Here is a 17,962-nt window from a genome sequence, read left to right as displayed (position 1 = left end):
AAAAACGTGCTCGTGCACGATTCCCCCATAGGAAACAATGGGACTGTTTGAGCTGAAAAAAAACCTAACACCTGCAAAAAAGCAGCGTTCAGCTCCTAACGCAGCCCCATTGTTTCCTATGGGGAAACACTTCCTATGTCTGCACCTAACACTCTAACATGTACCCCGAGTCTAAACACCCCTAACCTTACACTTATTAACCCCTAATCTGCCACTCCCGCTATCGCTGACCCCTGCATATTATTATTAACCCCTAATCTGCCGCTCCGTAAACCGCCGCAACCTACGTTATCCCTATGTACCCCTAATCTGCTGCCCTAACATCGCCGACCCCTATGTTATATTTATTAACCCCTAATCTGCCCCCCACAACGTCGCCGACACCTACCTACACTTATTAACCCCTAATCTGCCGAGCGGACATGAGCGATACTATAATAAAGTTATTAACCCCTAATCCGCCTCACTAACCCTATCATAAATAGTATTAACCCCTAATCTGCCCTCCCTAACATCGCCGACACCTAACTTCAATTATTAACCCCTAATCTTCCGATCGGAGCTCACCGCTATTCTAATAAATGTATTAACCCCTAAAGCTAAGTCTAACCCTAACACTAACACCCCCCTAAGTTAAATATAATTTACATCTAACGAAATTAATTAACTCTTATTAAATAACTTATTCCTATTTAAAGCTAAATACTTACCTGTAAAATAAACCCTAATATAGCTACAATATAAATTATAATTATATTATAGCTATTTTAGGATTAATATTTATTTTACAGGCAACTTGGTATTTATTTTAACTAGGTACAATAGCTATTAAATAGTTAAGAACTATTTAATAGTTACCTAGTTAAAATAATAACAAATTTACCTGTAAAATAAATCCTAACCTAAGATATAATTAAACCTAACACTACCCTATCAATAAAATAATTAAATAAACTACCTACAATTACCTACAATTAACCTAACACTACACTATCAATAAATAAATTAAACACAATTGCTACAAATAAATACAATTAAATAAACTAGCTAAAGTACAAAAAATAAAAAAGAACTAAGTTACAGAAAATAAAAAAATATTTACAAACATAAGAAAAATATTACAACAATTTTAAACTAATTACACCTACTCTAAGCCCCCTAATAAAATAACAAAGCCCCCCAAAATAAAAAATGCCCTACCCTATTCTAAATTAAAAAAGTTACAAGCTCTTTTACCTTACCAGCCCTGAACAGGGCCCTTTGCGGGGCATGCCCCAAGAAGTTCAGCTCTTTTGCCTGTAAAAAAAAACATACAATACCCCCCCCCCAACATTACAACCCACCACCCACATACCCCTAATCTAACCCAAACCCCCCTTAAATAAACCTAACACTAATCCCCTGAAGATCTTCCTACCTTGTCTTCACCATCCAGGTATCACCGATCCGTCCTGGCTCCAAGATCTTCATCCAACCCAAGCGGGGGTTGGCGATCCATAATCCGGTGCTGAAGAGGTCCAGAAGAGGCTCCAAAGTCTTCATCCTATCCGGCAAGAAGAGGACATCCGGACCGGCAACCATCTTGATCCAAGCGGCATCTTCTATCTTCATCCGATGACGACCGGCTCCATCCTGAAGACCTCCACCGCGGACCCATCTTCTTCCGGCGACGTCCAACTGCAGAATGACGGTTCCTTTAAGGGACGTCATCCAAGATGGCGTCCCTCGAATTCCGATTGGCTGATAGGATTCTATCAGCCAATCGGAATTAAGGTAGGAATATTCTGATTGGCTGATGGAATCAGCCAATCAGAATCAAGTTCAATCCGATTGGCTGATCCAATCAGCCAATCAGATTGAGCTCGCATTCTATTGGCTGATCGGAACAGCCAATAGAATGCGAGCTCAATCTGATTGGCTGATTGGATCAGCCAATCGGATTGAACTTGATTCTGATTGGCTGATTCCATCAGCCAATCAGAATATTCCTACCTTAATTCCGATTGGCTGATAGAATCCTATCAGCCAATCGGAATTCGAGGGACGCCATCTTGGATGACGTCCCTTAAAGGAACCGTCATTCTGCAGTTGGACGTCGCCGGAAGAAGATGGGTCCGCGGTGGAGGTCTTCAGGATGGAGCCGGTCGTCATCGGATGAAGATAGAAGATGCCGCTTGGATCAAGATGGTTGCCGGTCCGGATGTCCTCTTCTTGCCGGATAGGATGAAGACTTTGGAGCCTCTTCTGGACCTCTTCAGCACCGGATTATGGATCGCCAACCCCCGCTTGGGTTGGATGAAGATCTTGGAGCCAGGACGGATCGGTGATACCTGGATGGTGAAGACAAGGTAGGAAGATCTTCAGGGGATTAGTGTTAGGTTTATTTAAGGGGGGTTTGGGTTAGATTAGGGGTATGTGGGTGGTGGGTTGTAATGTTGGGGGGGGGTATTGTATGTTTTTTTTTACAGGCAAAAGAGCTGAACTTCTTGGGGCATGCCCCGCAAAGGGCCCTGTTCAGGGCTGGTAAGGTAAAAGAGCTTGTAACTTTTTTAATTTAGAATAGGGTAGGGAATTTATTATTTTGGGGGGCTTTGTTATTTTATTAGGGGGCTTAGAGTAGGTGTAATTAGTTTAAAATTGTTGTAATATTATTCTTATGTTTGTAAATATTTTATTATTTTCTGTAACTTAGTTCTTTTTTATTTTTTGTACTTTAGCTAGTTTATTTAATTGTATTTATTTGTAGCAATTGTGTTTATTTAATTTATTGATAGTGTAGTGTTAGGTTAATTGTAGGTAATTGTAGGTAGTTTATTTAATTATTTTATTGATAGGGTAGTGTTAGGTTTAATTATATCTTAGGTTAGGATTTATTTTACAGGTAAATTTGTTATTATTTTAACTAGGTAACTATTAAATAGTTCTTAACTATTTAATAGCTATTGTACCTAGTTAAAATAAATACCAAGTTGCCTGTAAAATAAATATTAATCCTAAAATAGCTATAATATAATTATAATTTATATTGTAGCTATATTAGGGTTTATTTTACAGGTAAGTATTTAGCTTTAAATAGGATTAATTTATTTAATAAGAGTTAATTTATTTCGTTAGATTAAAATTATATTTAAGTTAGGGGGGTGTTAGTGTTAGGGTTAGACTTAGCTTTAGGGGTTAATACATTTATTAGAATAGCGGTGAGCTCCGGTCGTCAGATTAGGGGTTAATAATTGAAGGTAGGTGTCGGCGATGTTAGGGAGGGCAGATTAGGGGTTAATACTATTTATGATAGGGTTAGTGAGGCGGATTCGGGGTTAATAACTTTATTATAGTATCGCTCATGTCCGCTCGGCAGATTAGGGGTTAATAAGTGTAGGTAGGTGTCGGCGACGTTGAGGGGGGCAGATTAGGGGTTAATAAATATAATATAGGGGTCGGCGGTGTTAGGGGCAGCAGATTAGGGGTACATAGGGATAACGTAGGTGGCGGCGCTTTGCGGTCGGAAGATTAGGGGTTAATTATTGTAAGTAGCTGGCGGCGACGTTGTGGGGGGCAGATTAGGGGTTAATAAATGTAATATAGGGGTCGGCGGGGTTAGGGGCAGCAGATTAGGGGTACATAAGTATAACGTAGGTGGCGGTCGGAAGATTAGGGGTTAAAATTTTTAATCGAGTGGCGGCGATGTGGGGGGAGCTCGGTTTAGGGGTACATAGGTAGTTTATGGGTGTTAGTGTACTTTAGGGTACAGTAGTTAAGAGCTTTATAAACCGGCGTTAGCCAGAAAGCTCTTAACTCCTGCTTTTTTCAGGCGGCTGGAATCTTGTCGTTAGAGCTCTAACGCTCACTGCAGAAACGACTCTAAATACCAGCGTTAGAAAGATCCCATTGAAAAGATAGGCTACGCAAATGGCGTAGGGGGATCTGCGGTATGGAAAAGTCGCGGCTGAAAAGTGAGCGTTAGACCCTTTAATCACTGACTCCAAATACCAGCGGGCGGCCAAAACCAGCGTTAGGAGCCTCTAACGCTGGTTTTGACGGCTACCGCCGAACTCTAAATCTAGGCCTTAGTTTTTTTATTTTTCTTCCTTTTTTCCTTAATCCTTTCTTCCAAATCAGTCTCAGAAACACCTGGCTGTCCACACAGGTGGAAATTAATTAGATACACACCCATTAGAAAGGAGTCAATTGTTTGTTTGTATGTAGGGTATAAAGAGCAGAGGTAGGAATGAGTATGATATGCCTGATGAAACGGTCTGCTGAACGAGAAACGCGTTGCAATTATTGGGGACAATTGGTTAACCCTTTAATCCACTCTTTACAACAACCTTGGTGTTGTTGTTTAATTTTAATTTTTTACTTGTTTTAATTAAAGAAATTTTAACTTCTATCTTGGGAGTGGATTTCATTTCCTACCATCTGCTCATTTGTACTGAAAAGGATACAGCCACTGTGGAGTACCAAACCTGCATTTCCTCTCATTTTCAACACCAGAAGGATTATCTGTTTGGATGAGCTGCCACACCTGTTTGAATCTGCAGCCTGCATCTTCTAGCACATTGGTGTGCTATGGGAGTATGTGAGTACCCACTCTATACCACTAAATACACACCTATGTTTTATTTTTAATGGTCTGCACATATAGTGCTCTCTGTCTGCTTTATTATATTTGCTGCAGCATTACAATATTGGAAGTATCCCAGAACGGGTGAGCTGTTACACGTATATAAATCTACAGCCTGTCCCTACCAGCACAGTGTGTGAGTACCCATTTGGCTATTCTATTATATTTCTGTTACCACCGAGATAATTCTACACATGAGGCGCCCCTCTGTTGTCTTCTGTTTTATGATAATTGAGATTGCAGTATTTGCTAACCCCTTGGAGGGGCAAAAAGATAAGCAAACACGGGAATCCGTATTATTATCATCAACAGGAGAGCTGCAGTTTGCGGGAGGACAGTGATCTGGACAGCTGTTAATGGTCCAGGAGGCTCTTGTGGCACTTATCAAGTGCCGTTTATCTTGTAAGTACATAACATATTGTGCGTAGGCAAAGCTTGTCAAACTGAATTACACTATTGTGGCGCCTTCTTCTTTTTTATTCTACCATTTGTAATCTAGTCCATTGTTGGTGTGTTACGTAGGGATAAGACCCAACATATAAAAATGTCTGTATGATTTAATTTTGGGGTTTGTGCTTTTTTTTGTGAACTTACTGTGTGAATGTTATTTGATCACTTTGTTTAAAATTCCAGTAGGAGAGTTAAGATTTACTTAATGTTCCATCCATTTTTCCACAGGCGAAGTGGAGGAGGCTGGCATCAGAAGGACCCGTGTCACTGGATATGTTTGAGCACATAAGTCTTATGACATTGGATTCACTACTGAAATGTACCTTCAGCTATGATAGTGATTGCCAAGAGTAAGTTTTTTTTTAATTATTATTCCTAAAATATTTTTCAGTATGATTTTGAAAACTGCAGTACCACCTTTGGTAGTTATAGCTTCACTATTCAAAACACCCAAGCAAAATTATGTGTGGTGATAGTAAGTGGCTTATTAACATCTGGTTAGCGGAGGAAAAATGGGACAATTTCAATTGTGATATGTAGGGGTTGAACCTGAGCAATCTGGTTCCAGCTTTGGCTTATGTTGTCAAGTGTGTTTGTTTATAGAAATCAATGGATGTGTATGCTATGTAATGCATCCATCTCTCCAGCATTGTGTACGATTTTGGTCAGTAGCTGTTTGGCTAACTGTTTACATATAATGGACTGTTGGTTTTTATAGTAGTGATAGATGTATTCTTCAGAACTTCTTGCAATTTGATTTATGTCTAAAAAGAATCCTGGAAATGCCTTACACACTATTTTTTATATAAGCTTCTATTCTTTTTTGTATCTTTCATCTGGTTGGAACAGCAAAGAATGAGCAATTTTGGTAGGAAAAACATAGTATAGCCACACACTAAAATAGGTAACACAGAATTCTCAATGCAGTTACCAACTAGACTAGAATCATAGAGAAAATATCAAGAAACCTGTACGTTTTTGAGTGTGTACGGTGTGATTTGTCCATACAAACTCCATGGTAACAATTTTAATAGTATGTAAGTGATCTAGTATAACACTCATATGTTTTAATTTTCCATTTGGTTACCTATGACGAAATGTTTTTCTCATAGATGTCCTACCCTTAAGGACCCATGACGGAATTATTCTGTCATGTGCTAAACATAGTGCTGTTCCTCCACAGCACCGGCGATCGTGGGGTTAATGCTATATCTGTGTGCCCCTGAGGCCCAGGCAAAACAGCAAGATCAATTCCTGATGTCCCAGCACATGTGATTGCTGTAACAGCCAGTTGCAGCAGTCACAGTGTTGTGTGGATATATAATCCGCCTCCCTCTTCCTCACTCTGAGATGTGAGGTGGAGAGACAGATCAGTGCGATACAAAGTATTCCTGTGAATTCTTCATCTGCGCTAACCTGAGATTTTATATTTAATAAATACATAATACACCTTAATATAACTTATGTCAGGTTAGTGCACATGAAGAATTATTGTACTACTGTCGGGTTTGTGCACATAAACCTGACAGGAGTACACTAATTCTTCATGTGCGCTAACCCAATATGGAGCTGAAACGCGTCAGCCGCAGCCCATCTGCATCCCTCTCAATGACTATTTTTCTTTAGCCTTAAATCTGCTTTTATTTTTTTTATTTTATTTAAACTTAGAAAACAAACATAACAAATTATAAAATTAGTTTATTTTGTCTTAGCCATTTTTATCCATTAAAAAATTGTATATAATATGTGGTTGGTGCAATAAATGAGAACAATAGAAATTACGGTTGAACACACACATAGCAAAAATGCCAAAATTGCTTGTGTCCTTAAGTACAAAACAAGGAAACTGAAGCTGTGTCCTTAAGGGGTTAAATAATACACATACATTTCCTTTGCTTTTGTATGATACAGACTGGAGATCTCCAGACAAAGTCAAGCTTAAAGGGACACTCAATCAAATTAAACTTTCATTATTCAAATAGAGCATGCAATTTTAAACAACTTTCCAGTTTACTTCCATTAACAAAATGTGCACAGTCTTTTTATATTTAAACTTTTTGAATCACCAGCTCCTACTGAGCATGTGCAAGAATAAGCGTGTATGCATTTGTGAATGGCTGATTGCTGTCACATGGTACGTGTATGCATTTGTGATTGGCTGATGGCTGTCACATGGTACAGTGGGAGTGGAAAAAGACATAACTTTTAAAATTGTCAGAAAAAAAATCTACTACTCATTTGAAGTTCAGACTAAGTGCTTTTGCATTGTCTTGTTATCTTGCATTTGTTGATTATGCAAATCTACTGTGTTGACTGGTCCTTTAACCTATTGGTGCTGTCTTTCTATTGTACCTTGATATCTTGCAGAAAGCCGAGTGATTACATTTCTGCTATTTATGAGCTGAGCTCTCTGGTGACAGAACGGGAACAATGTCTTCTTCATCACTTTGACTTCATCTACCGCCTCTCCTCAAATGGAAGGAAGTTCCGCCAGGCATGCAAGATTGTGCACAACTTTACAGAGGGTGTAGTGCAACAGAGGAAGAAGGCTCTACAAGAGAAAGGGGCAGAAGCCTGGATCAAGTCCAAGCAAGGGAAGACCACAGACTTCATTGATATACTCTTACTATCAAAGGTCAGAGAACAAATACATTATAAAACTGTGTAAGAAATAATTTTATTCATCTGGATAGTTCTTTGTTGCAGAAGACATTTTAAAACAAAATTGTTCAAATACCATATTTAAATACTTCATATACTTTATTAAATGATTAATGAATCTGAAGTAGCGTAATAAAAAGCCTTCACTGTACCTCTGCTTATAGTAATTTTTGTTTTCCACGCTAGGATCAATAACAGTGCGATCAAAAGTTTCAAGAACATTATACATTTTGGAACAATATATTTCAGTACAGAGGTTCTGTAGTCATGTATATGTATTGGCAGATTGTATATATACTAATAGTTTTGATCTATTTTGGGGATTAGTCTTTCCTAGAGAAGTTATTATTGCCATGTTTAAACAAAGGTGAAATATGCAACTTATTTGACTTTATTCTGAAGAGGTCTTTGGGGCATAAGACCATGGGGTATATTTACCAATGTGCGTTTGGACATGATACGAAGTAGCGTATCATTTCCGCTGCACATCACGGCACATCGATAAATGCCAACAGCAAACGCTGTCGGCATTTATCATTGCACCAGCAGTTCTTGGGAACTGCTGGTGCAATGCTGCCCCCTGCAGATTCGCGGCCAGTCGGCCACTAGCAGGGGTTGTCAATCAACCCGATCGTATTCGATCGAGTTGATTTCTGTCCGCCACCTCAGAGCAGGCGGACAAATACGCTGCTTCATAACTTCTTCATAACTTCTGTTTCCGGCTAGCCTGAAGGCTCACCGGAAACAAGGGGCCCCAAGCTCCATGCGGAGCTTGCTAAATATGCCCCTATGAATCACCTAGAATTTGGCAATCATCTGAACCAAATAGGGAAGCATGAGGTTAGTCTATAAATCCAACACGTATAGGGACATATTTATCAAGCTCTGTATGGAGCTTGATGCCCCGTGTTTCTGGTGAGCCCAGAAATAGAAGTTATGAAGCAGCGGTCTAAAGACGGCTGCTTCATAACCTGTCCGGCTGCTCTGAGGCGGCGGACAGAAATCAACTCGATCGAATACGATTGGGTTGATTGACACCCCCTGCTAGCGACTGAGTGCCCACGAAACTGCAGCTAGCAGTATTGCACCAGCAGTTCTTGTCGGCATTTAACAATGTGCAGTGGACATGATCTGCTATATCGGATCATGTCAGCTCGCACCATAATAAATGGGCCCCTTAGTGTCTGAAGTTTTTATCTTCAGGTGTTCCTGCACCTCAGTTGTGTCATAGATGAGAAAGGGACGTTTTGACTGCTAGCATGCAAGAAGTGGAGTGAGAAAATAGGTGACTGATGAGAATAAGAATGAATGGATGAGGCAACTTTATGTAGAATAATGCATCAACAACAAAACTAGTAATAGGTTCCCAGAATCCATGGTCTACATATATAATTTAATGATACAAGCTTGAAACCAAGGTCAGTTTAAAGAGAGTATTGTTATCATTATTATTAGTAACTAGAGTATTATCATTATTATTACTATAATTTATGTGTAAAGCTCCCAAATTCCATACATAGGTATGAGATCCTGGCACCAAAGTGTCAGTGTAATGTTTGGTGGACATGAGCAATTCGTTTCGGATCGATTCGGAAATTCGGAAAATTCAGCAAATTCGGAGATTCGGATCGATCCGAATTAAAATACTGCAGAATTTACAGAATAAATCCGAATTACTTCGGATTTATTCGGTAAATTCGGATGGCCATGGATTACACCAGTATTGTACAGTATATTAGGTTATATCACTCTGCTATGGGTTACACCTAATATACAGTACATAACACTAGTCTAATACACAGCACACATACCGAAATTCCGAATTTCCAAACCGAACCAAAACAAATTTTTCGATCATGCACATATCTAATGTTTGGTGATTTTCCAGGTTATTATTTATTGGGCTTGCTAGATAAAGACACGTGTCTTGAGAAGAAAGACTGAAAAGAGTAAAACAATATCCAGTATACTTTCAGAATATACATAGCTTACACTGAGTTAGGATAATACACCTTGTCTGCAGACATTAAGTTAGATATGATAATAACTGGGTGTGATAGCTGTGAGTTATATGATGACAATAATGTAGTATCTCACAGGTGGCTTTAGCTTTGTTGACAGATGAATAAAAAAGTATAAAACTATAGAAATGCAGCAGTAACTTATTGTTTTTTAACCCAGGATGAAGATGGAAATCAACTTTCTGATGAAGAGATGAGAGATGAGGTGGACACCTTTATGTTTGAAGGTGAATTTTCTAAAACATTTTGCTCATAGGTTGATCTATATTTTGTTTGCATTCACTTTTAATTTTCAAATTGTTAGAACTACAAATGTCTATATTTTATATGGGCCAATGTAATAGGAATATAATATAGTGATAGAAAGAAAGTTACTGGCCAAGAGACACTAAGGGGATATTTATCAAAGGTCTGGCGGACCTGATCTGACAGTGCGGATCAGGTCCGCCAGACCTCGCTCAATACTTGTGAGCTGCTGGTGCAACACCGCCCCCTGCAGATTTGCGGCCGCCAGCAGGGGGGGTGTCTATCAACCCGTACTCGATCGGGTTGAATTGCAGTGATGTCTGTCCGCTAGCTCAGAGCAGGCGGACAGGTTATGAAGCAGCGGTGTTTCTGGCGAGCCTGCAGGCTCACCAGAAACACGGGCACTCATGCTCCATCCGGAGCTTGATAAATGGGCCCCATTGTTACTAACCAACTCAATATCATAAAATAGGCAACTGGCAAAGCCCTAATTCCCTATCCATCCACTGGAATTTCTTAAAGGGACAGTAAAGTAAAAAAATGAATGATTCAGACAGAGTATGAAACTTTTCAATTTACTTCTATTAGCAAATTTGCTTACTTCTCTTGGTATCTTTTTTAAAGAGTAAAACATAAGAAGAACATTGCACTACTGGGAGTTAGCTGAATATATATGGTGAGCCAGAGATAAGAGGCATATATGTTCAGCCGCAAAGCACCAGCTAGCTCCTTATAATACCGTAGTGCTCCTGAGCATAGATGAGAATAAAACAAATTTGATAATAGGAGTAAATTGTAAAGTTATTTAAAATCACGTGTTCTATTAGAATCATTAAAAATTAATTTTGACTTTACTTTTCCTTTAATAACTCAAACCCAGGAACTAGTGATAAATATATGTTTATATAAGAGCCCTTTAATTTTTAATATAATTTGAATTAATATTTTTTTCTTAATACTGTGTAATATAAAATTAAAAATATATCGACGAGATTTGGAGTTTTGAGTTAGGAGCTCTGCGGTGCTAACGAGCAGTTTATTCTAGCCGCTCACTTACCTGCAGCGCTGGTATTACGGGTTTTTTACAAACCCGGTGTTAAAAGTCAAGAAGTGAGCGTAGAGCAAAATTTTGTTCCACACTACACTCCAATACCAGCGCTGCTTAAGTCAGTGGTTAGCTGGTTGTACGTGCTCTTGCGCGATTTCCCCATAGACATCAATGGGGAGAGTCGGCTGAGAAAAAGTCTAACACCTGCCAAAAAGCAGCGTAAAGCTCAGTAACGCAGCCCCATTGATTCCAATGGGGAAGCACATTTTATGTTTACACCTAACACCCTAACATGAACCCCGAGTCTAAACACCCCTAAACTTACACTTATTAACCCCTAATCTGCCGCCCCTGACATCGCAGACACCTACATTATATTTATTAACCCCTAATCTGCCGCTCCGGACACCGCTGCCGCCTACAATATACTTATTAACCACTAATCTGCTGCCCCCAACATCGCCGACACCTACATTATATTTATTAACCCCTAATCTGCCACCCCCAATGTCGCCGCAACCTACCTACACCTATTAACCCCTAATCTGCCGCCCCCAACATCGCCGCCACTATAATAAATGTATTAACCCCTAAATCTAAGTCTAACCCTAACACCCCCTAACTTAAATATAATTTAAATAAATCTAAATAAATATTACTATCATTAACTAAAATATTAAAACTAAATACTTACCTATAAAATAAACCCTAAGCTAGCTACAATATAACTAATAGTTACATTGTAGCTAGCTTAGGGTTTATTTTTATTTTACAGGCAAGTTTGCATTTATTTTAACTAGGTAGAATAGTTACTAAATAGTTATTAACTATTTATTAACTACCTAGCTAAAATAAATACAAATAAACCTGTAAACTAAAACACTAACACCTAACCTAACCCTACAATTAAATAACTTACCTAAATTAAATAGAAACATAGAAACATAGATATTGACGGCAGATAAGAGCCATAGGCCCAGCAAGTCTGCCCGACCTTACCTAACAGTATAAACTTATCTAGTTCGTAGGATAGCCTTATGCTTGTCCCATGCATTTTTAAAGTCCCCCACAGTGTTTGTTGCTACTACCTCTTGAGGAAGTTTATTCCATAAATCAATCACTCTTTCTGTAAAGAAGTGCTTCCTCAAATTACTCCTGAATCTACTACCCTTTAGCTTGAGCTCATGACCCCTTGTTCTTGAATTTTCCATTTTATGTAAAATACTCACAGCCTCAGTTTTACTAAACCCTTTAATGTACTTGAAAGTTGCTATCATATCCCCTCTTTCCCTTATCTCCTCTAAGCTATACATATTTAGGTAATTGAGCCTATCCTGGTAAGTTTTATTTTTTAGACCATGTACCATTTTGGTAGCCCTCCTTTGCACAGATTCAAGTTTGTTAATATCCTTCTGAAGATATGGCCTCCAGAACTGCACACAATACTCAAGATGAGGCCTAACTAATGATCTATAAAGTGGCATAAGAACCTTACTATTTCTGCTGCAAATACCTCTACCAATACATCCAAGCATTCTGCTAGCCTTACTCGCTGCATTACTACATTGTTTACTAAGTTTTAAATCATCTGAAATAATAATTCCCAAGTCCTGTTCCTCATCTGCAACAGTCAGTAAAGTGTCATTGAGTCTGTAATTAACATTTGGATTTTTCTTCCCTAAATGCATTATTTTACACTTTGCTGTGTTAAACTTTAGATCCCAGTCGTTTGTCCAATCTTCCAATTGTTGTATATCACTTCTCATTTTGTCTACCCCCCCCCCCCCCTGGAACATCCACTCTGTTACACATTTTTGTATCATCTGCAAAGAGACATACTTTCCCCTGTAGCCCTTTGCTGATATCGCAGATAAATATGTTAAACAAATAAATTAAATTAGCTAAATCACAAAAAAAACAAACACTAAATTACAGAAAATAAAAAACTAATTACAAGATATTTAAACTAATTACACCTAATCTAATAGCCCTATCAAAATAAAAAAGCCCCCCCAAAATAAAAAAAAACCCTAGCCTAAACTAAACTACCAATAGCCTTTTACCCATTGCCCATTGCCCAAAATAAATCAGCTCTTTTACATGTAAAAAAAAAATACAAACAACCCCCCCAACAGTAAAACCCACCACCCACACAACCAACCCCCCAAATAAAATACTACCTCAAAAATCCTAAGCTCCCCATTGCCCTAAAAAGGGCATTTTGATGGGCATTGCCCTTAAAATGGCATTTAGCTCTATTGCAGGCCCAAAGCCCTAACCTAAAAAATAAACCCACCCAATACACCCTTAAAAAAATCCTAACACTAACCCCCGAAGATTCACTTCCCGGGAGAAGTCTTCATCCAAGCGGCAAGATGTCCTCAAGGAAGCTGGCAGAAGTGGTCCTCCAGACAGGCAGAAGTGGTCCTTCAGACGGGCAGAAGTCTTCATCCAGACGGCATCTTATATCTTCATCCTTCCGGCACGGAGCGTGTCCACCTTCAAGACATCCGATGCGGAGCATCCTCCTCTACCGACGGACTAACGACAAATGAAGGTACCTTTAAATGACGTTATCCAAGATGGTGTCCCTTAGAATTCTATCAGACAATCGTAATTAAGGTAGAAAAAATCCTATTGGCTGATTGGATCAGCCAATAAGATTGAAGTTTAATCCTATTGGCTGATCCAATCAGCCAATAGGATTTTTTATACATTAAAGGGACAGTCTAGTATAAATTAAACTTTCATTATTCAGATAGGACTTTTAATTTTAATCAACTTTCAAATTTACTTTTATCATCAAATTTGCTTTTTTCTCTTGGTATTCTTAGTTTAAACTAAACCTAGGTAGGCTCATGTGCTAATTTCTAAGCCTTTGAGGGTTGCCTCTTATCACATGATTTTTAAATCTCTTTTCAACACAGAGACAGAAAGTACACGTGGGCCATATAGGTAACACTGTGTTCAGGCACAGGGGGTTATTTAAGATTTAGCACAAAACAATGCTACATTTAAGACAATAGATAATAAACAGTCACAGTCATGTGATCAGGGGGCTGGAAGAAGGTTCCTAGATACAAGGTAATCACAGAGGTAAAAAGTATATTAATATAACTGTGTTGGTTATGCAAAACTGGGGAATGGGTAATAAAGGGATTATCTATCTTTCAAAACAATAACAATTCTATGGTAGACTGTCCCTTTAATTACGATTGGCTGATAGAATTCTATCAGCCAATCGGAATCTAAGGGACGCCATCTTGGATGACGTAATTTATAGGTACCTTCATTCGTCGCTAGTCCGTCGGTAGAAGAGGATGCTCCGCGTCGGATGTCTTGAAGATGGATCCGCTCCGCGCCAGAAGGATGAAGATAGAAGATGCTGTCTGGATGAAGACTTCTGCCCTTCTGGAGGACCACTTCTGCCCGTCTGGAGGACCACTTCTGCCGGCTTCCTTGAGGACATCTTGCCGCTTCGATGAAGACTTCTCCTGGTAAGTGAATCTTCAGGGGTTAGTGTTAGGATTTTTTAAGGGTGCATTGGGTGGGTTTATTTTTTAGGTTAGGGCTTTGGGCCTGCAATAGAGCTAAATGCCCATTCAAATGCACATTTCAGGGCAATGGGGAGCTTAGGTTTTTTTAGTTAGTATTTTATTTGGGGGGTTGGTTGTGTGGGTGATGGGTTCTAATGTTGGGGGAGTTATTTGTATTTTTTTACAGGTAAAAGAGCTGATTTCTTTGGGGCAATGGCCCGCAAAAGGCCCTTTTAAGGGCTATTGATAGTTTAGTTTAGGCTAGGGTTTTTTTATTTTGGGGGGCTTTTTTTTTATTTTGATAGGGCTATTAGATTAGGTGTAATTAGTTTAAATATCTTGTCATTTGTTTTTTATTTTCTGTAATTTAGTGGGGGGTTTTGTGATTTAACTAATTAAAATTTAATTTATTTAATTGTATTTAATTTAGGTAATCAATTTAATTGTAGTGTAGTGTTAGGTGTTAGTGTAACTTAGGTTAGGTTTTATTTTACAGTTAAATTTGAATTTATTTTAGCTAGGTAGTTATTAAATAGTTAATAACCATTTAGTAACTATTCTACCTAGTTAAAATAAATACAAACTTGCCTGTAAAATAAAAATAAACCCTAAGCTAGCTACAATGTAACTATTAGTTAGATTGTAGCTATCTTAGGGTTTGTTTTATAGGTAAGTATTTAGTTTTAAATAGGAATAATTTAGTTAATGATAGTAATATTTATTTAGATTTATTTAAATTATATTTAAGTTAGGGGGTGTTAGGATTAGGGTTAAACTTAGATTTAAAGGGTTAATAAATTTAGAATAGTGGTGGCGAGGTTGGGGGCGGCAGATTAGGGGTTAATAAATGTAGGTAGGTGGCGGCGATGTTGGGGGCAGCAGATTAGGGGTTAATAATTATAATGTAGGTTGCGGCGATGTTAGGGGCGGCAGATTATGGGTTAATAAATATAATGTAGGTTGCGGCGATGTTAGGGGAGGTAAATTAGGGATTAATATTATTTAACTAGTGTTTGCAATGCGGGAGTGCGGCGGTTTAGGGGTTAATATGTTTATTATAGTGGCGGCAATGTCCGGAGCGGCAGATTAGGGGTTAAAAATTTTATTATAGTGTTTGCGATGCGGGAGGGCCTCGGTTTAGGGGTTAATAGGTAGTTTATGGGTGTTATTGTACTTTTTAGCACTTTAGTTATGAGTTTTATGCTACGGCGTTGTAGTGTAAAACTCATAACTACTGACTTTAAAATGCATTAGGAATCTTGGAGGTAGAGGGTGTACCGCTCACTTTTTGGCCTCCCAGGACAGACTCGTAATACCAGCGCTATGGAAGTCCCATAGAAAAAATACTTTACGAAGTTTACGTAAGTCGGTTTGCGGTAAGGCCAAAAAAGTGTGCGGTGCCCCTAAGCCTGCAAGACTCGTAATAGCAGTGGTAGTGAAAAAACAGCGTTAGGACCTGTTAACGCTGCTTTTTCAGCTCACCGCAAAACTCGTAATCTAGCCATATATTTTCTCACATGGAGGATAACCTTGTATATTACCATTATTCTTTTTTTTCATTATTTGAGATGATAACGCAAAAGACATGGTGTTACCATGTCACTGGCAATAATAATAATTGTAGACAATATGCACTTCAAATACAGTATGCTAATTTACTGATCCTACCTATTTTTGCATGCTATACCAATGCCACATTAGTCTTAGTCCTCCAGGAGTCACCTTGTATTCAAATATGTTAGTCCTTGCCACAGTTAGTGTTTGTCATAGTTTTATTGCATTTAATCACTAGAGGGCACGACTTAAAGGGACATGACACCCACATTTTTTCTTTTATGATTTAGAAAGAGAATGCAATTTTAAACATCTTTCTAATTTACTTATATTATCTAATTTGTTTTATTCTCTTGATAATCTTTGCTGAAAAGCATATCTAGATATGCTCAGTAGCTGCTGATTGGTTGCTGGGCATAGAAGCCTTGTGTGATTGGCTCACCATGTGCATTGCTTTTTCATCAACTAAGGATATCTAAAAAATGAAGCAAAATAAATAATGGAAGTAAATTGTAATGTTGTTTAAATTTCTATTCTCTATCTGAATCATGAAAGAAAGATTTTGGGTTTAGTGTCCCTTTAAATAGGGCAAGCCAAGCCTTGTGCAGGGTGACACATTATGAAACCACACTCAAACACCCTTGTGTACTTTCCTTTTCCACTTCAAAAAAGCTACTGTTATTGCAACAACACAACTTGCTTCCATTACTATATCCATCATGTTAACTTCAAGGCTTCCACATGACTTCATTATGAAAAAATATATTTTGGCCTATCACAACAGACGCAATTCATAAAATAAAACAAATCAATCTTCTTTATGACATAATAAAACTGACACAATGATATTTTGTGTCTACTGACCTTCTACATGTGTTGTTATCTAAACAATCAATTTTAAATAACCCCACTAGTGATGTCGCGAACATAAAATTTTGGGTTCGGGAACGGCGAACGCGAACTTCCGCAAAAGTTTGCGAACCGGGCGAACCGCCATAGACTTCAATAGGCAGGCGAATTTTAAAACCCACAGGGACTATTTCTGGCCACAATAGTGATGGAAACGTTGTTTCAAGGGGACTAACACCTGGACTGTGGCATGCCGGAGGGGGATCCATGGCAAAACTCCCATGGAAAATTACATAGTTGATGCAGAGTCTGGTTTTAATCCATAAAGGGCATAAATCACCTAACATTCCTAAATTGTTTGGAATGTGCTTTAAAACATCAGGTATGATGTTGTATCGATCAGGTAGTGTAAGGGTTATGCCTGCTTCACAGTGCACAGTGTAGGTGATATACCTCCCCTGACCATGCTTTGCAGACGGCGTTGGCGTTGCGTTTTGGTAATTAGAAGGCTGCTAAATGCCACTGCGCACCACACGTGTTTTATGCCCAGCAGTGAAGGGGTTAATTAGGGAGCATGTAGGGAGCTTGTAGAGTTAATTTTAGCTTAAGTGTAGTGTAGTAGACAACCCAAAGTATTGATCTAGGCCCATTTTGGTATATTTAATGCCACCATTTCACCGCCAAATGCGATCAAATAAAAAAAAATTGTTCACTTTTTCACAAACTTTAGGTTTCTCACAGAAATTATTTACAAACAACTTATGCAATTATGGCATAAATGGTTGTAAATGCTTCTCTGGGATCCCCTTTGTTCAGAAATAGCAGACTTATATGGCTTTGGCGTTGCTTTTTGGTAATTAGAAGGCTGCTAAATGCCACTGCGCACCACACGTGTTTTATGCCCAGCAGTGAAGGGGTTAATTAGGGAGCATGTAGGTAGCTTGTAGAGTTAATTTTAGCTTAAGTGTAGTGTAGT

The 17,962-nt window shown here is 38.6% G+C and overlaps 1 protein-coding gene across 1 annotated transcript in view; it reads left to right on the top strand.

Moving 5' to 3' along the window:
- Positions 1-17,962, top strand: part of LOC128653724 (ultra-long-chain fatty acid omega-hydroxylase-like) — a 157,654-nt gene that overhangs the window by 97,765 nt on the left and 41,927 nt on the right. Inside the window, 3 exon segments of the mRNA XM_053707183.1 lie at positions 5,300-5,421; positions 7,439-7,706; positions 9,914-9,980. Of these exon segments, the coding sequence (XP_053563158.1) occupies positions 5,300-5,421; positions 7,439-7,706; positions 9,914-9,980 (457 nt within the window).

Source organism: Bombina bombina, chromosome 3 (genome assembly GCF_027579735.1).
Source record: "Bombina bombina isolate aBomBom1 chromosome 3, aBomBom1.pri, whole genome shotgun sequence".
NCBI lineage: Eukaryota > Metazoa > Chordata > Amphibia > Anura > Bombinatoridae > Bombina > Bombina bombina.
The sequence above is the reverse complement of the archived record's forward strand: the minus strand, read 5'-3'. Positions and strand labels throughout refer to the sequence as shown.